This window comes from Bos grunniens, chromosome 3, assembly GCF_055505025.1.
Source record: "Bos grunniens cultivar Pamir isolate PY7600 chromosome 3, Bosgru_T2T1.0, whole genome shotgun sequence".
NCBI lineage: Eukaryota > Metazoa > Chordata > Mammalia > Artiodactyla > Bovidae > Bos > Bos grunniens.
This window is the reverse complement of record NC_141167.1, coordinates 105,133,942-105,156,471: the sequence shown is the minus strand read 5'-3', so window position 1 is coordinate 105,156,471 and position 22,530 is coordinate 105,133,942. Positions and strand designations below refer to the sequence as shown.

At 56.5% G+C, this 22,530-nt stretch overlaps 3 protein-coding genes and 1 long non-coding RNA gene across 18 annotated transcripts in view; 2 read left to right on the top strand and 2 right to left on the bottom strand.

The window, feature by feature from the left end:
* Positions 1 to 24: 24 nt before the first annotated feature.
* Positions 25 to 2,360, bottom strand: LOC147376582 (uncharacterized). Its single transcript, XM_086392935.1, has 2 exons — positions 2,162 to 2,360; positions 25 to 1,751 (listed from the first exon to the last, which is right to left on the bottom strand). The coding sequence occupies exons 1-2, from the start codon at positions 2,207 to 2,209 to the stop codon at positions 972 to 974; spliced, it is 828 nt and encodes a 275-aa protein (XP_086249061.1). The 5' UTR covers positions 2,210 to 2,360; the 3' UTR covers positions 25 to 971.
* Positions 1,495 to 15,997, top strand: DENND4B (DENN domain containing 4B). 6 transcript variants are annotated; one of them, XM_086392815.1, is made up of 28 exons: positions 1,495 to 1,634; positions 3,650 to 4,042; positions 4,757 to 5,009; positions 5,263 to 5,332; positions 5,530 to 5,699; positions 5,772 to 6,016; positions 6,428 to 6,494; positions 6,585 to 6,643; positions 6,815 to 6,959; positions 7,234 to 7,409; positions 7,531 to 7,631; positions 8,031 to 8,246; positions 8,779 to 8,924; positions 9,238 to 9,377; positions 9,470 to 9,596; positions 10,005 to 10,211; positions 10,472 to 10,600; positions 11,415 to 11,595; positions 11,829 to 11,996; positions 12,227 to 12,615; positions 12,779 to 12,901; positions 13,099 to 13,268; positions 13,350 to 13,491; positions 13,691 to 13,927; positions 14,440 to 14,557; positions 14,649 to 14,814; positions 14,902 to 14,966; positions 15,068 to 15,997. In XM_086392815.1, the coding sequence occupies exons 3-28, from the start codon at positions 5,007 to 5,009 to the stop codon at positions 15,211 to 15,213; spliced, it is 3,906 nt and encodes a 1,301-aa protein (XP_086248941.1). In that variant the 5' UTR covers positions 1,495 to 1,634; positions 3,650 to 4,042; positions 4,757 to 5,006; the 3' UTR covers positions 15,214 to 15,997. The 6 variants fall into 6 exon arrangements, with proteins under 6 accessions (XP_086248941.1, XP_086248942.1, XP_086248938.1 ...); XM_086392812.1 differs by having other exon boundaries at positions 1,501 to 1,634; positions 3,650 to 3,989; XM_086392813.1 differs by lacking the exon at positions 1,495 to 1,634 and adding an exon at positions 2,609 to 2,766 and having other exon boundaries at positions 3,650 to 3,989.
* On the bottom strand, positions 11,152 to 20,159 carry LOC147376580 (uncharacterized). 4 transcript variants are annotated; one of them, XR_015161066.1, is made up of 4 exons: positions 19,890 to 20,150; positions 16,702 to 16,827; positions 16,350 to 16,468; positions 11,152 to 11,697 (listed from the first exon to the last, which is right to left on the bottom strand). It is a non-coding gene; the product is annotated as an uncharacterized LOC147376580 (long non-coding RNA). The 4 variants fall into 4 exon arrangements; XR_015161067.1 differs by lacking the exon at positions 19,890 to 20,150 and adding an exon at positions 18,377 to 19,184; XR_015161064.1 differs by lacking the exon at positions 11,152 to 11,697 and having other exon boundaries at positions 14,192 to 16,468; positions 19,890 to 20,159.
* The window catches only part of GATAD2B (GATA zinc finger domain containing 2B), an 82,685-nt gene continuing 79,426 nt past the window's right edge, over positions 19,272 to 22,530 (top strand). For 6 of the 7 annotated variants that reach the window (XM_086392883.1, XM_086392879.1, XM_086392884.1 and 3 more), the window contains exon 1: positions 19,732 to 19,972. The gene's annotated coding sequence lies outside the window, so the exon portion shown is untranslated. Of the gene's footprint in view, positions 19,407 to 19,731; positions 19,973 to 22,530 lie in introns of those variants that run through there. The other variant, XM_086392882.1, reaches the window with a different exon arrangement.

Below are 22,530 nucleotides of genomic sequence, written 5' to 3'. Positions count from 1 at the left end.
TGGTTGGCTCCTGTTTGGGATACAGCTGGGGATCAAGCGAGTCCTTGGGGACATAAGTCTTCGCCTGCTATGCTTTTTTTTTTTTAATTTGCTGTGCCAAGTCTTAGTTGCAGCATGCGGGACCTTCATTGCATTCGGGGCATGTGGGATCTAGTTCCCTGATCAGGGATCAAGCCTGGGCATTGGGAGCATGGAGTCTTACCCACTGGAACACCAGGGAAGTCCCCTATTATGCATTTTGCATCTTCTCAACACCTTGTGGTTTGTGGAGGGGCCCCCAAAGCCTCAGAATTTGTACTCAGCACCGGACATAGGGCTGCAGGCCGGGTGTAGACCCCGTGGCAGCACAGCTGCCTTCTCACCTGCCCAGGGCCTTGCTGGGGCGTCAGGGGACAGGGGCTTTGACTGCTGCTGCTCTTCCTCAAACTTGAGACCCTGGCAGCGAGTCAGGAGGTGAGAAGGTGACTGCTGGTTGAGCTCTCAGCTCTGGATATTTCTGGTAGAATGACCCCACCTCTCCAGAGGTGTATCTGGCCTCAGTGCTAAGGCTTCCAAGGAGAGAGGGTTTAAAAACTACTAAGGCCAGATAGTAAGCCTAGAGGACCTGGAAGTTCGATGTACCCAGCCAGCCTCCGACCCAAGGCTTCTCATTCTCCTTCTGCCCCTCACCCTGCGTGAACTCACTTCACCCTCCCACTCTTCTCCACTCACTCATTCAGAGGCTTGAGTGCTAGCTAACCTGTTTTGATGGTTTCCTCTTTTTGGCTTGGGGTGCTAGTCCTCTGAGCTTCTGCCCTCTTCTTTCCCTCACACAGCACAGAAGAGTGGTGCCCCTCCTCCGTTACCTTTGCCTCTGCTACTTGCCCACAGCCCACAGTCCGGGCTCCTCTTCCTCTTTCCAAAACTGTTGTCATTTTCAAAAATGAGAACTGAGAACTTCTGGCTTAGGCTGGAACGGAATGCAGTGTGCCCTAAAGCTGGAAATAGGGGCAGCCACCTGGGTCTCCGCACACTAGACTTTCAGGGCCTTCACCCAGGCAAGCAAGCCACATCTGGGTAGGCTCGAGGGCGGGACGAGAGCGCGCCTCGGACTTCAGGGGCCGCCTAGGGTCAGTGTCCGGCGACAATGGCTGGGTGGTGGGAAGCTCCCTGGGTGCAAGGGGCCCTCCCAGCCGCCAGGGGTCGCGCTGCAGGCGGTCGGGCGCTGGGCAGGCGCTGCCAGGGTCACGGCCGCCGGCCGGGGAGGGGGGGGGTGGGGGAGCGGCGGCGCCCGTGGTCCCGGAGGGGGGGTGGGGGGAGCGGAGAAAGCGGGGCGCGCGGAGAAGCACCGGGCCCTCAGCGCGGCAGGAGCTGGGGGGACCGCGCGGCGCGAGCGAGAGGCGCGGCAGCACAGTCCCCGCGTGGCGCAGCGCGGCAGGGACGCTGGGATCGCCCGGATCTCCCTCCAAGGCGCCCTGCGCCCCGGCGCCCTCGGCCGCCTCTTCCTCCTTCATTCGCCGTCCCGGCGGGAGCGGCGCCCGAGTCGGGTGCGCCATGTCCGGGGCCGGGTAGCCTCGCCGTCCGCCGGCCCGCCAGCCCGCCTTCCGAGCCACCCGCCCGCGGGCCGGCCGGCCGGGGAGTCTCGGGGCAGGCAGGTAGGGGCTGGACCGGGCGGGGCAGCGGGCGGGGAAGGGAGGGAGGGAGCGCGGGCGGGGCGGGGGCTCTCCCCAGCTGTTCTCTGGCGCTGCACATCTGGTTCCGGTTCCTCTCTCCTGGGGAAGTGAAAGTGGAGGGGAGGGCGCAGTCTGGAGTTAGCTAGCTGTGCCCGGCGCCCTGCACCCCTCCTGCTCCCGCGGGTCCCGAGCCTGAGCACCCCTCCCTCCCGCTCCGGTCACGCGGCGGCCGGCGCTGCTGCCGTCACGTCCCCGACCGCCTGCGCGTCCGCTCCTCTGCCCTCCTGCTCCTTCCTCAGCCTCCTCCCGCTCGGCGCGCCCTTTGCCCCAACGCGAACTTCCCGCTGTCCGGCTCGTGGGCGCCGGGACCCGGAGTGGTGTCCCTGCCCCTTGCGTTCCCTAGGGAGAAAGGGCTGCCTTCCTGCTGGGCTCTTCCCTAGCTTGGTGAGGAGAGGCCCGGGTGCGCAGGTCCTGCCGATGGGAGCCACTCGCCCCTCAGCTGGTCTCACCTCGTGGTTCCTGCCTGCTCCTTGGGGCAGAGGACATAGGGCTCCCATTCGCCTGCAGTGGACGAGGCACGCGGCTGGGTCCCAGAGCTAAATCAGGAGGCTGACGCTGACTCCTGGCTTTACCTCGCAGACGTGGAGACTAAATTTAGCTGGAGTTGGTGTGTGTGTGAGTGACCAGAGGCCAGGTTAAGGAGAGCCAGCTTGGGTCCATGAGATTCCCTTGCCCCCTCTTCTCTCGGCAAGGGTGGGAGGTTAAGTAGGACTGTACATGCTGGATCTAATCTGAGCTGCCTCTGCCTTGCTCCGGGTCCTTTAGGTTAAGCTTCCAACTTGGAATGATGCTGTGTTGGCATCTTCTGACAATACCCCCCCCAACCTCCGCACACCCCCACCAGCACCACACACACACCCATAGGCTGACTTCCGCCGAGCTGCAGCTTCCCCTCCACTGTTTCAGGAAGTCACCTCCCTTCCCCTCTGAAGCAGCCCCCACGCCTCCAGTCCTCTGCTGCAAGCCACCCACCAAGCTGTTTCCCAGCTTCTACACTCAGGGCACCCGGGGACCCTTGAGGCTCCTACTCCCGGGGGTTGGGCCATGGAGGCAGGTGAGAAGAGTTACTGAGAAGCCGCTGTGGGCCTGTTTCCGTCTCTGGGCTTCATGGAGGAGGGCTTGGGGATGGTGGGGACTGTCTCCCACAACTGCTTTGGACCTAACTGAGGATACCTAAGGATCCTGGAGGTTGGAGGGTACTGATTTTTTTTTTTTTTGGTCAGGTTAGTGGAGCTAGGTTAGGAAAATGGACACTGGAGTCTGGTGAAAAGACACTTAAAGCCTGGGTTTTGTGGCCTCCTCACAAAAACCTAGAGGTGGGCTCTTTAAGAATATTAGCTGGCTCATGAGATTCTTAGAATGTCAACTAGAGTAAGAAGGCCAGAAATCCATAAAAAGACTGTAATAGGCCTGATATCATGGCCAGAATGAATGTCATTGTAGGCCATTACAGAAAAGATTGTGATCTCTGTTATGTTAGGGAGTGAAGAGGGCTGGGGCTTTAAAAGGGATACAGAAACCATGTGATGTCAGAACCCAGAGCCTAGGTTAGCTGTGTGCAGTGGGTTCTTTGGAAAGAGGGCTGGTACCACCAAGAGGGAGGGTCCTGGTCTCTTTAAGGACCTGTGGTGGGCTGTTAGGGCCTGGTGATGTCACAGGCGGGAGAGTTCAGGATTGGCTGGCCACTGATCCTGCTTTTCCTTGAAAGTACTGGAGAAGGAAATGGCAACCCACTGCAGTACTCTTGCCTGGAAAATTCCATGGACTGAGGAGCCTGGTAGGCTACAGTCCATGGGGTTGCAAAGAGTTAGACATGAGTGAGCGACTTCACTTTCACTAGGAAGAGGAGGGAAGCAAAAAGGAGACTCCCTGGTTGCCGGCTGCCATGGCAACACAAACCTTCCATACTTCATCTCTGCCCAACTTGACCATTCCAGATGCAGTGAGTGAGGGGGGGGCCATGGCGGAGGAGCGGCCCCCCCGGCTGGTGGATTACTTCGTGATAGCTGGACTTGCAGGGAACGGAGCACCCATCCCTGAGGAAACGTGGATTCCTGAACCCAGTGGACCCCTGCGCCCTCCCCGGCCAGCTGAGCCCATCACAGATGTGGCAGTCATCGCTAGGGCCCTGGGCGAGGAGGTGCCCCAGGGCTATACATGCATCCAGGCTTCCGCGGGGGGCCACCCCTTGGAACTCAGCGCTGGGCTCCTAGGTGGAACTCAACCTGTCATCTGCTACCGGAGGGGTCGTGACAAGCCCCCCCTTGTTGAGCTGGGGTGTGTGCACCTACCTACCCCTGCTGGCACCAGGGGAGGCTAGGAGATCTGGGGTGAGGCAAGGAGACGTAGGGGTATGGGATGAGGGATGTTCAATGGGAATGGGAAGAGTGGTCGTGAGGCCAGGGAGAAGAGCCTGAAGTTGTGTGTACTTAGTCCTCACACAGATTTGGGTGCGTGTACTAGTGCTGCTACTTGCTAGCTCTGTGACCTTTGGCCAGTTAGTGAGCCCCTCTGGGTCTATTTCCTCAGCTGTAATTTGGGGAAAATAATACCTCCTCATAGGGAGAGGAAACAGGATCATCCATATTAGGGACTTAGCACAGAGTCAATAAATGGTAACTTTTCTTCTTGGTATTTATTAATGAGCGCTGAGAGCCATGGAAGGCCTGAGGTATTGTTACTGATCAAGAGGTAGAGCCTAGGGATTTCTCTGGTGGTCCAGTGACTAAGACTCAGTGCTCCCAGTGCTGGGGCCTGGGTTCGATCCCTGGTCAGGGTACTAGATCCCACATGCCACAACTAAAGATCCCGAGTGCTGCAACTAAGACCTGGAGCAGCCAAATAAATATTAAAAAAAAAAAAAAATAGAGCCAAGGGCAGAGAGGGGCACAGGGTTTGGGAGGGTGGGTTCAGCAAGAAGTGGGCCCTGGTGTCAATGTTCGACTAGGCTGAGTAGCTAGGACTAGGAAGGCAGATCTAGCAAGACTGGGGGCTTTCTCCTCTGTTGTGGACTCCTGACATCTCTCTCTGTTCTCTGTGCCCAGGGTGTTGTATGAGGGGAAGGAACGTCCCAAGCCTGGCTTCCAAGTGCTAGATACGACACCCTATAGCCACTCAGCCAACCTGGCCCCTCCAGGCCCTGGGCACCCCCGCACCTACCTCACTTACCGGCGGGCAGCAGAGGGGGCAGGGCTGCATGCCTTGGGCATCACTGACCTCTGCCTGGTACTGCCCAGCAAGGGCGAGGGCACTCCTCATACTTACTGCCGATTGCCCCGCAACCTCAACCCCGGCATGGTGAGTGGGGCCCTGGGCCAGGAGCCGAGATTCATGCCATCTCCCTGTAAGAGGTGGACACTGGGCACACAGGGCATCCTAGGACCAAGGCCTCTAGTGGTGGGGGTGGGCCCAGAGGTGTGACACTGGTCTTGGGGGACTGGGATTAATAGGAGTTCTAAAGACAAAGACCACTTAGGGGTGGTGGAGAAAATAACCCCCCAGAAACCTTTGTCAGCTGTGTGTCTGCTTGTCTCTTGCCGTTTTGGGGCAGTGGGGCCCAGCAGTGTACCTGTGCTACAAGGTGGGCCTGGCCAAGGCCAACACACTGGTGTATGAGGCAGGTGAGTAGCCCCTCTGTCTCTGGCCCCTCGACACTCTGTGTCCCTCTGCCCTGGTGCCTCTCGGCGGGTACCTTCAGTGTCCACAGAACTCACCTCCCCTTTGCCACATGGCCCTTCTCTGGGATCCCCTGGTTCTTTCCCCCGGAGTCTGATGGACCCTACTCCTTTTGGGGACCTCCCCTCTGTCGGGGGTGCAGAGCTGCTGGGCCGCTACCCAGAGGAGGACAATGAGGCGTTCCCGCTGCCCGAGTCAGTGCCCGTCTTCTGCCTGCCCATGGGGGCCACTATCGAGTGCTGGCCTGCCCAGACCAAGTACCCCGTGCCCGTCTTCTCCACCTTTGTGCTCACGGGTGCAGCTGGTGATAAGGTGGGTGTGTGGAGTGTGGTCAGGGGTCTGGGCTCCGCGGAGCCCGCCTGACTGCCCCTCTGCCCCTGCCAGGTGTACGGTGCTGCCCTGCAGTTCTACGAGGCGTTCCCGAGGGCCAGGCTGTCGGAGCGGCAGGCTCGGGCCCTGGGCCTGCTGAGTGCTGTGGAGCGGGGCCGGGCACTGGGGGGCCGGGCTGTGCGCAGCCGCCGCGCCATCGCTGTGCTGTCCCGCTGGCCTGCCTTCCCGGCCTTCCGCGCCTTCCTCACCTTCCTTTACCGCTACTCCGTCTCGGGCCCCCACCGTCTGCCCCTGGAAGCGTGAGCATGGGGCTTCCCTGATGCTGGGAAGGGTTACGAGGCCAGGAGGAATGGAGGAGAAGACGATGGAGCTGGGGGGGTGGGGGGCGCAGAGGAGTCAGGGATGGGGCTGTAGTGTGTGGCTGGAGAGCTGGTCCATTGCAAAAGTGCCCCTGGCTGAAGGGGTGAGTGGGGCCTGAAACCCAGGCTACACTTGCTTACCAAGTCCTGGCCAGGGCCTGTGCATGCCCAGAGGGAATCTCTTCTGATGTGCACCAGTGCTGTGCATGATGGCAGCTCCGGTGGCTGACAGCAGTCTTGAGGTAGAGCTCAGGGAGGAGTGAGGTCCCTGGGGACAGGCGGAGGAAAAGAGCAAAGGCACTGAATGGAGAGCCTGGAGGCTGCCTCTGACTGTGTCTCTCTCTCCCCCAGGCACATCTCCCACTTCATTCACAATGTTCCCTTCCCTTCCCCACAGAGACCCCGCATCCTGGTGCAGGTGAGGGCTGGGGCTGCGGCTAGGTGGCAGGGGGAGAATGGGCAGGGGCTAGTCTTTACCATCCTGACCTGTGGCTCTTCTGCTTCTCAGATGTCTCCCTATGACAACCTGCTCCTCTGCCAGCCTGTATCCTCACCCCTGCCCCTCAGGTATATGCTCAGGTTGGGGGGCAAGGCTGTGATGACCAGGGGCAGGGTGGGTGCCAGGCAAGTGGGCACCGGTGTGAAGGGTTGTGCAGGCTGGGCCCAGGTGGTGTCTGTGCCCAGCGATGAGGGAAGGGCCTCCTGCTGACTCTTCCCCCACCTTGGCATTGCTCCCAGTGGTGCCAGCTTCCTGCAGCTGCTGCAGACCCTGGGCCCGGAGCTGGCGATCACACTGCTGCTTGCTGTGCTCACGGAACACAAGCTACTAGTCCACTCGCTGCGGCCAGATCTGCTCACCAGCGTCTGTGAGGCCCTTGTCTCTGTGAGTGCCGCTCTGCCCAGCCTGCCTTACCCAGAGTGTTCTTTCTTGTGCCCTAGGCCCCACCTGGATTCTCCTTACTTTTCCTTTCTTGGGGAGGGTTCCTCAGTCTTATCCTTGGGCATGGCCTACAGGATGTACAGCTTCTGTCAGGAGCTTTTCTTGGAGCTCAGCTCCAGCAGCTTCTCACGACAAGCACCACCGGTCAAGGTCAATGCCCCCTCTTCTGCTGCCTCCCTGTGCCCTGCTCACTGGTCCTCATCCCCCGATGCTTTAGATGATCTTCCCGCTGCACTGGCAGTGCCCCTACATTCCGCTGTGCCCACTGGTGCTGGCAGATGTGCTGAGTGCCCCCGTGCCCTTCATCGTGGGTATCCACTCCAGCTACTTCGATCTGCATGACCCACCTGTGGATGTCATCTGTGTGGATCTTGATACCAACACGCTCTTCCAGTAAGAGGGCTGGGTCTTTTCTGGGGGTTTTGAGGATGGGAGCAGAAGAGGGCAGGTCAAAAGGAGCCTCAGGGAAAACGAGAAACCCCATCACCCTTTCTTCCTTCTGTTTATCTCACAGGACTGAGGAAAAGAAGCCCCTCTCCCCTCGGACCCTGCCCCGCAGACCCTACAAGGTTCTGCTGGCCACACTGACACATCTGTACCAGCAGCTGGATCAGAGTGAGGAGCCTGGGTGGTGGGGGGAGGCCGGAAACCATTATTGACCTTTAACCTCTAGTTTGGGGAGACCTGTGGAGAGCTGGACCTTACTTGAGGAGGTTAGAAGAACTAGGCTTTCATTGGGTGGAAGTGAGAGGAATTCAAGTTCCAGTTTAAGTTAGAGGAAGGCATACGTCACATTAATGTTCCTGAATATGTCAGGAAGATTGAGCTTGCCACTGGGGAGGCTTGAAACTGTTACCTAAAGGCAACTTTTAGTTACTGTTGGTACTAGGTCTATTAGAAGCTGGCAGTGGTGGGGCAGCAGGTGGTAGGGTTGCAACCTGACTTCTATGGAGAGCAAGGTTGAGCAAGCCCTATGGGTGCTGGCCCTGATGCTCAGGTTGTCCTGGTCCCCAGCGTATACTGGCCCGGAGGAGGAGGCCTCCCTGGAATTCCTGCTGACGGACTATGAGGCAGTGTGTGGCCGCCGGGCCCGGCTAGAGCGCGAGGTCCAAGGAGCCTTCCTCCGCTTCATGGCCTGCCTGCTCAAGGGCTACCGGGACTTCCTGCGCCCACTCACCCAGGCCCCCTCTGAGGGGTCTCGCGATGTTGACAACCTCTTCTTCCTGCAAGGTAAAGGCGACCTGACCTGCCTGTGCTTGGGGAAGGTATCATGGGATGGGTGACCAGGGGCTGGGCTCCATGGGGCAGTCAGGGGGCATGCGGAATCACACAGTTACTTGTTTCTAAACTCAGCTGGCATCTTTGTGGTCGCCAGCTTTGAGCCATGTGCTCTTCTGGGCCTGGTGAGGGGATAAGGGTACAAAGATGAGTCAGCTGTGGCACTGGCCTCTGGGAAGCCCAGGGCTTGGTGGGGACATGATGACACCTGTGGTGAGCCAGCCCAAGGGCAAAACTCTCCTCTTGGTGACTCCCCAGTCTGAGGCCCTCAATGCCCACAGATAAAAGGGAAGAATGCCATGGGACCGTGGTGCTAGGGCAGCTGAGCTGGTCAGCTTGGCGGGTAGGGCCAGAGGGGCCAGAGAGGATGGCTTTTATGGCCTTGGATGCCAAGATGGCAGGGAGCCAAGAAAAGGGTTCAGAAGCGGGTGGCTGTGGTAGAGCCCCCAGTGACCACCCTCTTGGCCCCCTTCTCACCCATCAGGCTTCCTCAAGTCCCGAGAACGTTCCAGCCACAAGCTGTACTCCCAGCTGCTACACACACAGATGTTCTCCCAGTTCATCGAGGAATGCTCCTTTGGCTCTGCTCGGCATGCTGCCCTTGAATTCTTTGACTCTTGTGTCGACAAGGTATTGGGATCATCCCTTCTTTTTGTGCCCTCTGCTCTACTCTGAGCTCTGTCACCCGAGATGTAAACACTGTCTCACACATGGTGAGGCTGGCGCCCCTGTGCAGCGCACGTGACTGGCCTCATAGACACAGTCTTCCTGCCCCTCTGCCCCTTCCTCGTCCCCTGGCTGTGTCTCCGGGGCCCTGACAGAGTCTGGGCCCATCACCTCCTTCCCTGTGGCTGTGCTTTCCCGGAAGATGTCGTCTTCTGGATCCCTGGCTCTGCTCTGTGCCCACTGTCTGGATGTCCCCTTTCTTACCATCCTGCTTCAGGTCCACCCAGAGCAGGAGAAACCTGAGCCCGTGCCCCTGGTGGAGCTGGAGGAGCTGTCAGGCAGTGAGCTCACCGTGTTTATCATGCCTCCTGAGGAGCCGCCAGCGCCAGAGGGCAGTGAATCCACTCCCCAGTACTGGTGAGCGCCTCCCGCCCCCTCTCTTGCTCTGAGGCCCGATCAGCTGACTTAGTACCAACTGCACTCCATATGGCCTCTCTCCGCCCCTCCAGTTATGATGGGTTCCCCGAGCTACGGGCTGAGCTGTTCGAGGCTCCTCAAGAACAAGCTGGGGCTCTGCCTGTGCCAGGCCCTTCCCGCAGCGCCCCCAGCAGTCCTGCCCCTCGCCGCACCAAACAGGTAACCAGCAGGCGGGCCCCTGGAGGAATCTGACTCAGGCCAAGGACTGCTGCTTCAGTTTCTTCATCTGTAAAATGGGTAGAATAGTACTTATCCCATAAAGTTGTTAGGAGGTTTCAATATGTCTGGCACGAAAGAGAGACATGAACCCTCACTGTTGTTACCATTGTCATCGTCCTCATCTTCACTTTCTGAGGACCCTGGAAATCCAGGGACTTGCTGCCTCTGCTAGGACACCTGCCCACGCCCAGGCTACGCATCTGTGCTTGGGAATCCAGGGCTGTGGGCACTGTCCCTGCCACCCCCTCAGCACACAGACCCTTTCTCAGGGCAGGCGCTGCTTCTCCCACACTGTTCAAGACCTGCCCTGGCATCATTCTCACCAGGTGTGTCCCCCGCCCTCTTTAGGAGATGAAGGTGGCGCAGCGGATGGCACAGAAGTCAGCAGCTGTGCCTGAGCTGTGGGCCCGGTGCCTGCTGGGCCACTGCTACGGGCTGTGGTTCCTGTGTCTGCCTGCCTACGTGCGCTCGGCGCCCTCCCGGGTGCGGGCGCTGCAGACGGCCTACCAGGTGCTGCGCCAGATGGAGAGCCGCAAGGTGGTGCTGCCTGACGAGGTGGGTGCCCGGGCCCCGCCCCGGGGGCTGCAGCCGACGGGGAACACGGCACCAGTCCAGGAGCTGGGCAGGCGCTCCGTCACACTCACTGAATTAGTGAGCGTGTTCAGGTTGTCGCGGCGGGGACTGCGGGGTGGCAGGGTCCGCAGGAAGGGCGGTGGCTCTGTGAGCACTGGGGAGGCTGGAGGTGGGCGCTCACTGCGGCTTGAGGACTGGGGCCGAGAGCGGGCCCACTCTCATCCCGCGTGTCTCCGGCCCAGGTGTGTTACCGGGTGCTGATGCAGCTGTGCTCGCACTACGGGCAGCCCGTGCTGTCCGTGCGGGTCATGCTGGACATGCGGCGGGCGGGCATCGTGCCCAACACCATCACCTATGGCTACTATAACAAGGTGCCCAGTCACTTGCCTTTGGGGTGAGGGGTGGGATGGTGGCAGGGGTGTGCGAGGAGGGCGCTGTTCCCCGACACCTGTGGCCTTCCCCTCCCAGTGGAGATCAGGCCCGTACAGTCCAACAAGGTCCTGCGGCCACTGTCGCACAGTCCTCCTCTAGTGTCTCAGCACCTGCAGAGGCTTGTCTCATACTGGGCTGCTTGAGTCTCACCCACAGCAGTCCTGGCACGCAGCTTAGGAAAGTACCACCACCTCCCAGGAAGAGCTGATTGTGGAAGCCAGTATGCCAGGCTCTGCTCCAAAAACAGCATCCACATAAACCCATCTTACCTTTCCCACAGCTCCTTGAAGTGGAACAATTCTTGTCCCCATCTTACAGATGAGGCCGTGAGATTGCAGGGGGTTAGTAACTTGTCCGGGGTACCATAGTAAGTTAGGGGGTTAGGACACACACAGGCATATCGTTTCCTGAATTCAGGCCCTTCACCATGACACTAAACTGTTTCCTGTTTTTTAGATGAGGAAACTAATGGCCAAAAAAAATGAACTGATTTCTTCAAAGCCCACAGTTTATAAACAGCAGTCTACAGACAGGTTGTTTCCACCGTTTCTTCTTCTAGAACCCCTCAGGGTGGCCACTGCCACTCTCTCTTCTGGGCTCTTGTTCCTGGCTGAGCCCTTGGCAGGACAATCATAGGCAGGATGTCTGGAGGGAAAGGTGGTCGCTGGGCCCCCAGGTCAGGCAGTTGGCATCTAGCTGAGGCCCAGGGTATGGAGACAGGCCATCCACATGGGTGAACACTGTGCTTGGCAGGCTGTGCTGGAAAGCAAGTGGCCGTCTGGCACACCGGGTGGGCGCCTGCGCTGGGCCAAGCTCCGGAACGTGGTCCTGGGGGCTGCTCAGTTCCGCCAGCCCTTGAGAGAACAGCGGCAGCGGCAGCAGAAGCGGGAGGAGGTGGAGACAGCAGCCCAAGAGGCAGGCAGCTCGAAGACAGGTGGGTAGGGACTGGTGACACGGGCAGGGGACAGGCCTGGAGAGCTGGGGCTGGTCCAGTGGCTGACATTCAGTGTGCTGAGAATGGAGAGACTACGCTTGGCTGGCAACAGAAGACACAAAATTCTGCCTGGGAGGAGCCTTGCAAACCCAGGTCCCCGGAGGAGCTCTGTTTTGGAGCTGGGGGCTAGGTTTCCAGCTGGCTGTCTTTTGACCCCTCCCTGTCTTCTGCAGAGCCCTATTTGGAGCGCCCCTCCCCTACCCGCCCCCTTCAGCGCCAGACTACCTGGGCCGGGCGAAGCCTGCGGGACCCCGCCTCACCTATGGGGCGCCTGGTGAAGAGTGGCAGCCTGGGGAGTGCCCGAGGGGCACAGCCCACCGTGGAGGCTGGTGTGGCCCACAGTGAGTGCCCTCATCCCACACCCCACCCCTTGGCCCGTCAGCTTCCCTAACCACTCGCCAGGTGGAGGGGTGGTGCTTTGTGCCAGGTACTGTAGGCTCTGGGGGAATCTTGCCCGGATTGTCATCACGGTAGGGGCTGTGGTGCCAGATTGCATAGCCAGGAATTGTGTTTACTCAGGTCCCAAGGAGGGCCTGGACTCCATCTTCCCTGATTCTTTTCTGCCTTGCAGTGATAGAGGCCTTGGGGGTCCTGGAACCCCGGGGATCACCCATACCCTGGCATGATGGAAGCCTCTCAGACCTGAGCCTGACCGGGGAAGAGTCGGCACCTGGAGGCAGCCCAGGGGACTCAGGCTCAGCCCTGAGCACCCAGTCCACTGAAACCCTGGAAGGGCCAAGTGGGCGGGTGCCCAAGGCTGGTGGGCGTCAAGATGAGGCCAGCACCCCCCGAAGAGGGCTGGGCGCCCGCCTCCAACAGCTACTCACTCCTTCCCGCCGCTCCCCCACCTCTCGTGCCCCCCCGTCTGAGCTGCCCCCTGACCTGCCTCCCTCAGCCCGTCGCAGCCCCATGGACAGCCTTCTGCACCCCCGGGAGCGCCCTGGATCCACTGCATCCGAGGTAACCATTAAGGGCAGGGTCCAGACACTTCAGCACCTGGAGGCCTGGGGAGGGGCTGCGAACCCACAGTGCCCAGAAGTGGGCCTTGAAGGGTGGCTGAGCCAGCTTCCTGGATAAAGAGCAGCATGGGGTTGGCTGACTGTGCTTTCTCTCATAATGGCAGAGCTCAGCCTCTCTGGGCAGTGAGTGGGACCTCTCAGAATCTTCTCTCAGCAGTGTGAGCCTTCGTCGTTCCTCAGAGCGCCTCAGTGACACCCCTGGATCCTTCCAGCCACCTTCCCTGGAAGTGAGGATAACCTCTCCCACACAGACTGCTGGGGCTCACATATATACCACACCCAAGGCACCCTGTCAGAGGCAGGGGCTGGTGGGAGGTGGGAGGAGGTTGGGCTGGGCTGCGGAGGTTCAAGCCTGGGTGAGGAGCAGGGGCTCCCGAGCCCTGAGGCCAAAAGGGGCCTGCTTTCTGGGGCCTTTCGCCCACAGATTCTGCTGTCTAGCTGCTCGCTGTGCCGCGCCTGTGACTCCCTGGTGTACGATGAGGAGATCATGGCTGGCTGGGCGCCTGACGACTCCAACCTCAACACCACCTGTCCGTTCTGCGCCTGCCCCTTTGTGCCCCTGCTCAGCGTCCAGACCCTTGATTCCCGACCCAGGTACCCAAAACCGGGCAGGGGCTGCGGGTGCGGCAGGGCAGCAGAGGCCTGAGGGCTGACCTTCGCACCATCTCCCTGCAGCGCCCCCAGCCCCAAGCCTGCTCCTGCTGGTGCCAGCGGCAGCAGCAACGCTCCTGTCCCTGGGGGCCCAGGCCCTGTGCTCAGTGACCGCAGGCTTTGCCTAGCCCTGGATGAGCCGCAGCTCTGCAACGGGCACATGGGGGTAAGGGCTGGGCCAGAGCCCAGCTGTGTGTGTGTGTGTGTGGCCCTGTGGGTAGCCCCAGTGACGCTGAGGAGAGATGGGTACCAAGGGCAAGGGGCGTCCCAGAAGCTGCTGGACGTGGTGGCTCAGTGGGAAGCAGGGCTCTGAGGATGGGGCTGTGGTATATGCCCTCCCTGCCCTCCCGCTTTGTGCCTGACAGACTGCCTCCCGGCGTGTTGAGAGTGGGGCATGGGCGTATCTCAGCCCCCTCGTGCTGCGGAAGGAGCTGGAGTCACTGGTAGAGAACGAGGGCAGTGAGGTGCTGGCATTGCCTGAGTTGCCTGCCGCTCACCCCATCATCTTCTGGAACCTTCTGTGGTATTTCCAGCGGCTGCGCCTGCCCAGTATTCTGCCGTGCTTGGTGCTGGCCTCCCGTGATGGGCCCCCGCCCCACCAGGTCGGTGCCCTGACACAGTCCCCGCCTCCTCATCTCCTAGCTCTGTTGCTCAGTCCTCTGTGTCCTTGGCGCTATAGACAGAGCACAGGTTTGGAGTCGCTTATACCTGGTTGACTCCTGGCCATTTCACTTCACTTCTCTGAGCTTCAATTTTCTCGTCTGTAAGATGGCATAATGCCCCCTCTCTGGGCTGTTGTTAGGTACCTAGTGTAGTGCCTGTTACCCCAATACTAATTCGTTAACGTTCATCTATTCATCACTCTATTCATTGCACCAATATTTATTGAGCACTTTTTAGGTTCCAGGCAGAGTTTTAGGAACTAGGGATGTAGCAGATTACAAAACAAAGTCCTTGCTCTCAGAGAACTTGTATTCCCATGGGGAACAAGAGTTTCTCTCTTCTCTTTAGCTGTGTCCTGTAATGTCCCTGTCCCTTGGAATAGCACCTGTCCGTTTCCCGTCCTGTGCCTCCCACACCATGAGCCTGTCTCCTTTATCTTGGCTCCCTGCAGGCCCCAGCTCCTTGGATAATGCCTGATCCAGCATCCGTGCAGGTGCGGCTGCTGTGGGATGTCCTGACCCCTGATCCCGATAGCTGCCCACCTCTCTATGTGCTCTGGAGGGTCCACAGTGAGTCTCATATTTGGCCCAGAATGGGAAGGGGTAGGTCCCATGCTTAGAGGGCTCAATAATCTTGGTTACCTTCTTATCTTCCACCCAGGCCAGATCCCACAGCGGGTGGTATGGCCAGGTCCAGTACCTGCATCCCTTAGCCTGGCGTTGCTGGAATCGGTGCTGCGCCACGTCGGTCTCAACGAGGTGCACAAGGCTATAGGGCTCCTGCTAGAAACTCTAGGGCCCCCTCCCACTGGTCTGCACCTACAAAGGTATCATGTTCCCATCTGAGAGGTCCTGGGTCTGTCGCGGGCTCCCTCCCGCCTTATTTCACTTACACCCTTTTGACTCCACTCCAGGGGCATCTACCGTGAGATCTTATTCCTGACACTGGCTGCTCTGGGCAAGGACCACATGGATATAGGTGAAGGAGCAGGCAGGGGGCTGAGGGCTTAGATCTAGGGCCAGGTGTGGGAGGCTGGGGATTGACCTAACATACTGACCTACCTCCACCCTCTTCCCTAGTGGCCTTCGACAAGAAGTACAAATCCGCCTTTAACAAGCTGGCCAGCAGCATGGGCAAGGAGGAGCTGAGGCAGCGGCGGGCACAGATGCCTACCCCAAAGGCCATTGATTGCCGGAAATGTTTCGGAGCGCCTCTGGAATGCTAGGGACCCTTAAGCTTCCTTCTCCCGTCTGGGCTGAGGAGATGAGGGAGGAAGGATTCTAGAGAGACCCTGCTTCCCTGTTTCTTTCCTAGAGGAGTTGGGAATAGGCTAGGAAGCATGCCCAGGCATAGGCTCTGAGTGGGGGCCGTGGGACCCACTGTTACCAAAAGTCACAATTTCCCATCTCCAGCCTGCCCTCTATGCTCATGCTGATGCTGGAGGAGGCCTGGGGGGAGCTGGCACATCTCTGTTCCACCCCATCCTATACCAGGAACTCCCCTCCAGGGTACCCACAGATCTGCACTGCCCTGGCCATTTTATAAGTTTTTGTTTTAAAAAACAACTGGAAAGATACACAGCTACTGAGCCTTTGCCCTGAATGGGAGGGAGGGATGTCATTTCCCACCAGAGATGGTCCCTCTCCCCTAGAATTGCCGAAGGAGCCTAAGGCTCTCTATGCCTTTCTACCTTAGTGTTTGTATTTTAAGTTATTTATTCTGGAGCCACAGCCCCCTTGCTTAGGAGGTTCTTATGGACAGTAAGAGAGAGAAGGGAAATGGGGCTCCATGGTCCAGTGGTTTGTAGCTCCTTGAAAGTCAGGAGTTAGAAGCTAGAGGAGTCCCAAGCTCCCCTTAGGAAAAATTGGTGCCCCTCTAGTCCTAATCCTTCTTGTCCACTCCATCTTGGGGATGCCTCACACACCCAAGGCCCTGACTGTGCAATAAGGATTGTTCCTTGTGAAGTTTTGTTGGATGTAAATATAGTAAAAGCTGCTTCTGTGTTTTTTCTTCTGCCTCCTGTTCTCTGGGATAAAGGTTGGGGGATACCGCTGTTTTTCTGCTGGCTGCACATCCTTCTCTCCACCTTTTCATCCCTTGCTGCCTTTGGGCATACACTACTTTCCCCGACCAGGTCTGGTGCTGGTCCCTTGGGGCACAGGGAGTCTCAGAGCAGGAGAGGGGTGAATCCGGTGCTGGCTATGGTGGTGCCAGTCTGTGTGGTACTTCCGGCCCTCCCACACAATCACCTCCTTGTCCCTCATCTGTACCCCACACAAAGGCTCCATTCTCTGGGGGCCCTGAGCTCATCTCTGCCTTCTTTCCTCTCCCCCATATTCCCCCTCCCAACTTCTCCAGTACCTCCACAGGGATGACAACCCTCTCCCCAGTCACTGGTGTTGGCCATGCTCACACATCCTGGGAGCTGCTCTAACTGCAGGCAGTACTCTTCCAAGCAGGGTCTCAGCCTGGGAACAGCACTAGGAGTACAAGAACAAGGATTAAGGAGCTCACTATATGTGGGCATCAGGCAGCCAGGCACTACTTTTCTAATCCTTTTGGCCCCACTTGGAGTTCTCCCTTTTTTTCCTATATAATGAAATAAACACAGGAAACAACTCCTAACAGAGCTACAAAATCAATTACCAAAGGGAATTAACCAGCAAAACAAAAATGCCTTGGGGAAGGAGTGTCAATGGAGGAAATAACTTACATGAGCCTCTAGTGCAAATTCCTGGGGGTGGATATCAGTGGATGAAGACAGTAGTACTACTGAATTCTGGGACCTTCAGGCCAGAGGATGCTTTCCCACCCTGTCTGGAGCAGTGTCCTAAAGGAGCTGCAAAGGAAGGGAGGAGGGGCTTAGGAAATGCCATCTGTTTTTGTCAGGGACTAGGAGATGACTTCTTCAGACGGGAACCTTCACATCGCCCCAGGTTCTGATTAGATCTCACTACCTAGGGTCAAACTTTCCCTGTATCATCCCTAACAACCTTCAAGGGAGCAACTGCCTTCCTGAAAGCGTAAGTTTCTGGTGAGCGTAGCATGCCCAGCCATGCACTGAACTGTCTGGAATTACAGAGAGAATTTTAGGGCTCAGTCCCTACCTTACTAGAGCATACAGTCTTCTTGATCTAGAGTGCCTCCCAGCCTATGCTTCCCATTTTTGGGCTTCCTCATGAGGCCTGTAGTCAGATGGGTGGAATTACAGGATTCTTGAACCACAAGGGTATCTCGGAATTCCAACAGCCAAGTACTCACCATAGAATCTGACATCTCTGACCTGTGGCCTAGGGAACTGAATGAGGGGAAGGATATATCCAAATTACCTGGTCCCAATTTCTCTTCCCTCACTTTAGAGTGTGTAGGCTCCAGTATGACAAATTTTAGTTAAATCTTGTCTCTGGCACTTGCTAATTTTATTACATCAGACAAGTTACTTAACTGCTTGTGCCTCAGTTTTTCCTCATCTGCAAACTGGGGAGGGGTTGAGTAAAGACTAATTTTGAAATCTAGATAAAGTGCTAAGCACACTCAATAAACATTAGCTCCAAAAAGAAAATGAACAGATAGAGCCTGCATTGGACAAAGGACATGCCCACTACTCAGCGGCCTTGCTTACTTGTCTTTCTTGGAGATTGATCACTCCAGTTTGAAAGCTGCCCCACCACAGCCTGATTTTAATTTTGTTGAAAGGTATTTTCTAGGGCCTCACTAGTATCTTTCTCAGTCTTATATCTTCCACCACTGTTTCTCTTGTATCATCGCAGCCCTCGAAGAATGGCCTTTCAGACAGCACAGAAAGGACTGAACTGATAATGGACAAAGCAACAGGTTAGGGAAAAGGGCCAGTACTTTCCACGAGGGCAGTGACTTAGTCCCACGTACTGCTCTATGCCCAGCACAAAGAAGAATGTCCAATCACATAATCACATAGGTCCTCTATCACGTGCGAAATAACCAAACCAATGAAGGTATTAAAATGCGTGGGGGAGTGGTGAAATAATTTTCAGTGTAGTATAAGGCAGGTACTACAGATAGAATAACGACCAAAACTGAATTTTGAACTAAGAGGGTGAAATTGTTGGAAAAGTGAGGAAAACTCTCACAATAATTACTATTATATTTATGGAGTATTTACTAAGTCCTTGGCACTGTCCTGAGCATTTAAAATGTACTATTTTATAATCCTCACAATTACCCTATGAACTAGGTACTCATCACTCATTCCCATTTTAAAGACAGGGAAACTAGGGCATAGACAACAGACGTTAAGTAACTTGCACCCAAATCATACAACTGGTGAGAGATCCAAACCCAGGCAGTCAGATTCCGGAGACTATATCCTTTACCCGGACACTGCTACAATGAAAAAGAACGTGCTTTACCTGCTTTTGTACATTTTTGTGTGTCTGTTCAGGGTCCACCTGTCTTTTTGTGCCCATGTCCTTCATTAGTTTCATTTCCATCGCACAGCGTGACTTCTAAATGACTTGAAAAACACATTTTAGTGCTTCTGGAGCCAGTTATTTCTGAGTTTGAGCCATTAGTCATTAATTAGCTGTCTGAACTTTGCAAGCTCCTTAGCCTCTCTGAAGAGCCTCTCTGAACCCCTTTCTGCATCTACCGGCTTCAAATTTCAGCTCTGCCACTTATATGTAACTCTGGGCAAATCATTTGATTTGTACCTCATTTCCTTAATCTGTATAATGGGGCTAACAGTATCTACCTCACGGAGTTACAAGGAATAAATAATCCATGGAAAGCTCTTAAAAAAATAAGAATGCACATACAGCACAGTGCCTCAGTCTCTGCCCAAAACGTTAGCTATTACCATTCCTTTAACACAGTGACTCTGATACTTGGTCCCTCAGATGCTCAAGAACAATACTTATAGTACGTGTTCGAAAAACCCTGGGTTCAGGTGCTCCTAACTGCTTTGGGGAAGTAGGGAGGCTAGCAGGAGTTGGGCCTTGAGTTGATTAGGTGTAGTCGGTGGAGTGGGAGGCTGTTTCCCTCACTGTGAACCTGATCAGACCAGAGATCCGGAGAGAAGGAGCTGCGAGCGCTCTGCGCGGCGTAATTTCTCAGCAATCTGGCTAGCTGTCTTTTTTCCCCCAGTCGTGGTTCAGTCACGACAGGACCGTGCTGGGGTACAATGAAGACCAGGAAGCTCAAGGCCTTTGGCAGACGGAGACAGGCCACGCCCCGAACAGACTGCAAGGCCCGAGCGCCTCAAGCTACTGCTATCGTGAAATTCCTGGATTCTGTCGCGATGAAACACCACCCAACGCAGACCCCACCGCGGTTCACCAGTCTCCATCTTTAGAATTGGAAGAATGAGAGCAGGCCAAAGGGGAATCCCGGTTTGGGGATACTGGGGTACGGCGGCTGCCTGGGGACCAAAACGTCTCTAAGGTAAAGCTGCAGCCTGAAGCGATTTTTTGACCCCCGACACTTAATGGGCTGCTGAAGACCCGGATGTGTCTGGGACTGGCCGAGGTACCCATTAACGCGCCCCCGCTAGACCATCCCCCTCCTCCCTTTAGGATTGGGTCTTACGTACGCCAATCATCACTTCTCCAGCCACACACTCTTCAAGGGTGGGGTGTAGCCCCGATAGCCCGTCTCCTATTCGTATGGCCGAGAAGAGAAGGGCGGGGAGGCCGGCTCAGGTCGCCCAATGGGCGTCGTGGCGTGTGGGGGAGGCGGAGCCGAGGTGCTTGGCAGCTGCCCAATCAGCGTCCTTGTTTGTGTGGTGCCGCCGCCGCCGGTGCAGCCGCCGCCGCCGCCGCTGCCCCCGTCTGTACCGCAGTGTCTGCTCCGCCCGCCCGCCCGGGTCCGGCCCGCCCCCCTCCCCCACCCCCGCCCCCGGTCCCGTCAGCGGGGTCCGGAACCTACTGTGCCGTCGCCTCTTCCTTTTTCGACGCCGCCGCCGCCGCCTGAGGAGGCGAGCTAGCCGGGAGTTACACCGCCACCGCCAGGTGAGGAGCTTTGGCCTAGGCCAGCCTGGCCGCCCGCCCGCCCGGGGGCGGTGAGGAGCGAGGAAGGGAGGGAGGCTGGGAGGAGGCGGTGGTGGCGGAGGTGGGGGAAGGGAAAGGTGGAGGGGCGGGGGGAGGGGAAGCGCCCGCGAGCCGACGCCCGCCCGCGCGCCCCCGCCTTGCGTCCCCCTCCCCCCACCCCGGCACCGCGCGCCCCCGCCTCGCGCTCCCCCTTCACCTCATCCCCTCCCCCTCCCCCCGCTCCGCGCGCGCGCCCCGGTCTTTCACTTCGGCCTCGCGCGCCCCTAGCTCGTGTCCCTTCATTTCTTCTCCTTTTACTCTTTCTCCCCTCCCTCGCGCCCCGTTTTCCCCGCCTTCCCCGCTTTAACTCACTGCCTCATGCCCGCCATGCTCCCCTCCTTTCCTCTGTAGCGCGCCCCCCCTTAACTCTCCACCCCCAGTGGTGCCCTCAGGGTGCGGGGGCCGCTCCCTACTCTCAGTCTTCTGTTTGCCGGCGGTTGGGACAAATAGGGGACCCTTTAGGGTGAAGGAAACATGGGATGATTATCTTTATATAGGCAAAGGGATCAGGAGCGCAGAACCTTACCCCTTTATTTCATCGTTCACCGTTCCTTCGCCCTCCCGTAGAAGGGAATTGTCTAAGCCTGTGTGGGTACTTGTCTTCTGTAGTGACTAAACCATCCCTTTCTTCCGCTGGGCTTCTGGGTCCCACTGGATCTGTATCCCAGTTCAGTCAGTGCCTGAGGGCCGAGGGAACTAGAACTTACCCTTTCCTAAAGCAGATCCGGACTTAGACTACTTTTGGCCTCCCCACTTTCAATTACACGGAGGAGATAGCTGCTCCTCTTAGTGCAGAGGTTTGGGTGCCATTTGCCTGCCCAGGATACCTTTCCCCCTTCATAAAGGTATGGTAGGCTTTTTGGATTCTTCCCCAGCATCAACTTCCCTCCAAACACATGATGTTAGTTCGTAGGGCTGACACTGAAGTGGAGATGGAGGCTTTGATGGTGGCTGGGTGGCATGTGGATGCTAACTGAGCTTGCCATCAACCTTTTTTTCTTCCACTGTCACCTGGAGAATCGGGTAGCCCTCTGAGAACAGTTTTCTCCTTTCTGATAAATGGTTATTTCAAGGGCTTTTGTGTAGGTGAGGAGAGCTGGGAGATACTTGAGGTAGTGTGTTTCAGCAAAGGAAAAGAGCAATGCTTTCAGGCTAGATTGCAGCAGAGAGATTTGAACTTCCAGCAGCTGGAGTAAAAGCAGGTTTAACAGATCTGTGTCCAGAGAAGAGCTGATGCTTTTGAGTTTTTAAAACATTTTTTCCCCTCTCAAAATGTTTATTTTTTGAGTAGACACTGCTTGAATGTGATCCAAAGTGAAAAGAAATCTCTCACCTATGTCCTCCAGCTTCCAGCCCCCCTCCCCATACAAATGACCTATTCTCTTGCATCAGGATGGTGTCTGTATGTTGTCGTCTGTATGTTGAAGATTATCCTGTTTGGGAGTTTAGTGCTAACTTTATTGCTCCTTCTTTGATACACTGACTTAAACTCTTTCTTGAGATAACCACTTGGATTCATACTTTTGGTGCTTGGAGCAATCCTGGCAGAGAATTGTCCTAAGTGGCATTTCTGCTGATCCTTGGTTGGGAAAGAGGTACTATTGGAGCTGCTAAAGGTGGTGCTATGCAGGAGCTGAATGTACTTTGAGGGAAGGTCCACACCTGTTGGAAATGGTGCTGATTTTTTGGTGACTGATACTGTCTCTGGCTGTTTTGGTATGGACTGGGTCAAGGATGGTCTTTCCTTGGGCTTTTTAAGCAGACAGGCTGTAGAAATAAGGAGTTAATGGGATTATGGATCTGGTAGTACTGTGTTCCCTTTTAAGAAGAATATAATATTTTAGTCTAGTGGCAGTGATAGTCACCATGGTAAGGAATGAAGTAGGTGAGTAATAATCAGCAGGAATCAGAAGGCTGGATCTTTAGCCTGAGTGACCCAGTTTGAGAAGAGGTGAGGCTTAGGAACTTGTGTCCTGCCTGTTCCTTACTTGAGAACACTTTCAAGGAGGTGAGAGTGATGTGTAGCTGACAGCCGCATCCATCTTTATGACCCTGTGGTTTGCCTTCCCTGACTATGTGTGATGTCTGTTAACTTCCTGTTTAGAGAGCAGTCCCAATAGGGGCTGAATAGAGGCTGCATTCAAATACTAGTCTAGGAACAACGCTAACCAGGCTCCCTGATCAGCACTTCAGATCTTAGTTATGACAGTAACTCTTACTGCTGTGTTAAGCATAACACCACAGGGTGGTGGGGGAGGGAAATGCGAGAATTTTGTTGTTAATCTCACAGTCTTAAAGTACATTCAAAGCCTGTGTGCTGTCCCCCTCCCCATATTTGGATAAATGTCTCTCCTTACTGCCCCCCACCACCCCCACCCCAAACTGTACTCAACTTTTTTCTTTTTCTGGCTGGGACTGGCCAGACCTCCAGGTTGGGTTTTGTTAGAGAACCACAGTGTGGGGAAAAAAAAGAGTCAATG

What these genes read in the sequence shown, in the direction of transcription:
- DENND4B (XM_086392813.1), top strand. An exon ending in GACCCCGCATCCTGGTGCAG is followed by an intron (nt 6,495 to 6,584) that starts GTGAGGGCTGGG and finishes TCTGCTTCTCAG; the next exon opens with ATGTCTCCCTATGACAACCT. An exon ending in ACCCTTGATTCCCGACCCAG is followed by an intron (nt 13,269 to 13,349) that starts GTACCCAAAACC and finishes ATCTCCCTGCAG; the next exon opens with CGCCCCCAGCCCCAAGCCTG.
- LOC147376582 (XM_086392935.1), bottom strand. Translation starts at nt 2,209, where the DNA reads ATGGGAGCCCTATGTCCTCTGCCCCAAGGAGCAGGCAGGAACCACGAG. An exon ending in GAGCAGGCAGGAACCACGAG is followed by an intron (nt 1,752 to 2,161) that starts GTGAGACCAGCT and finishes TCACTTCCCCAG; the next exon opens with GAGAGAGGAACCGGAACCAG.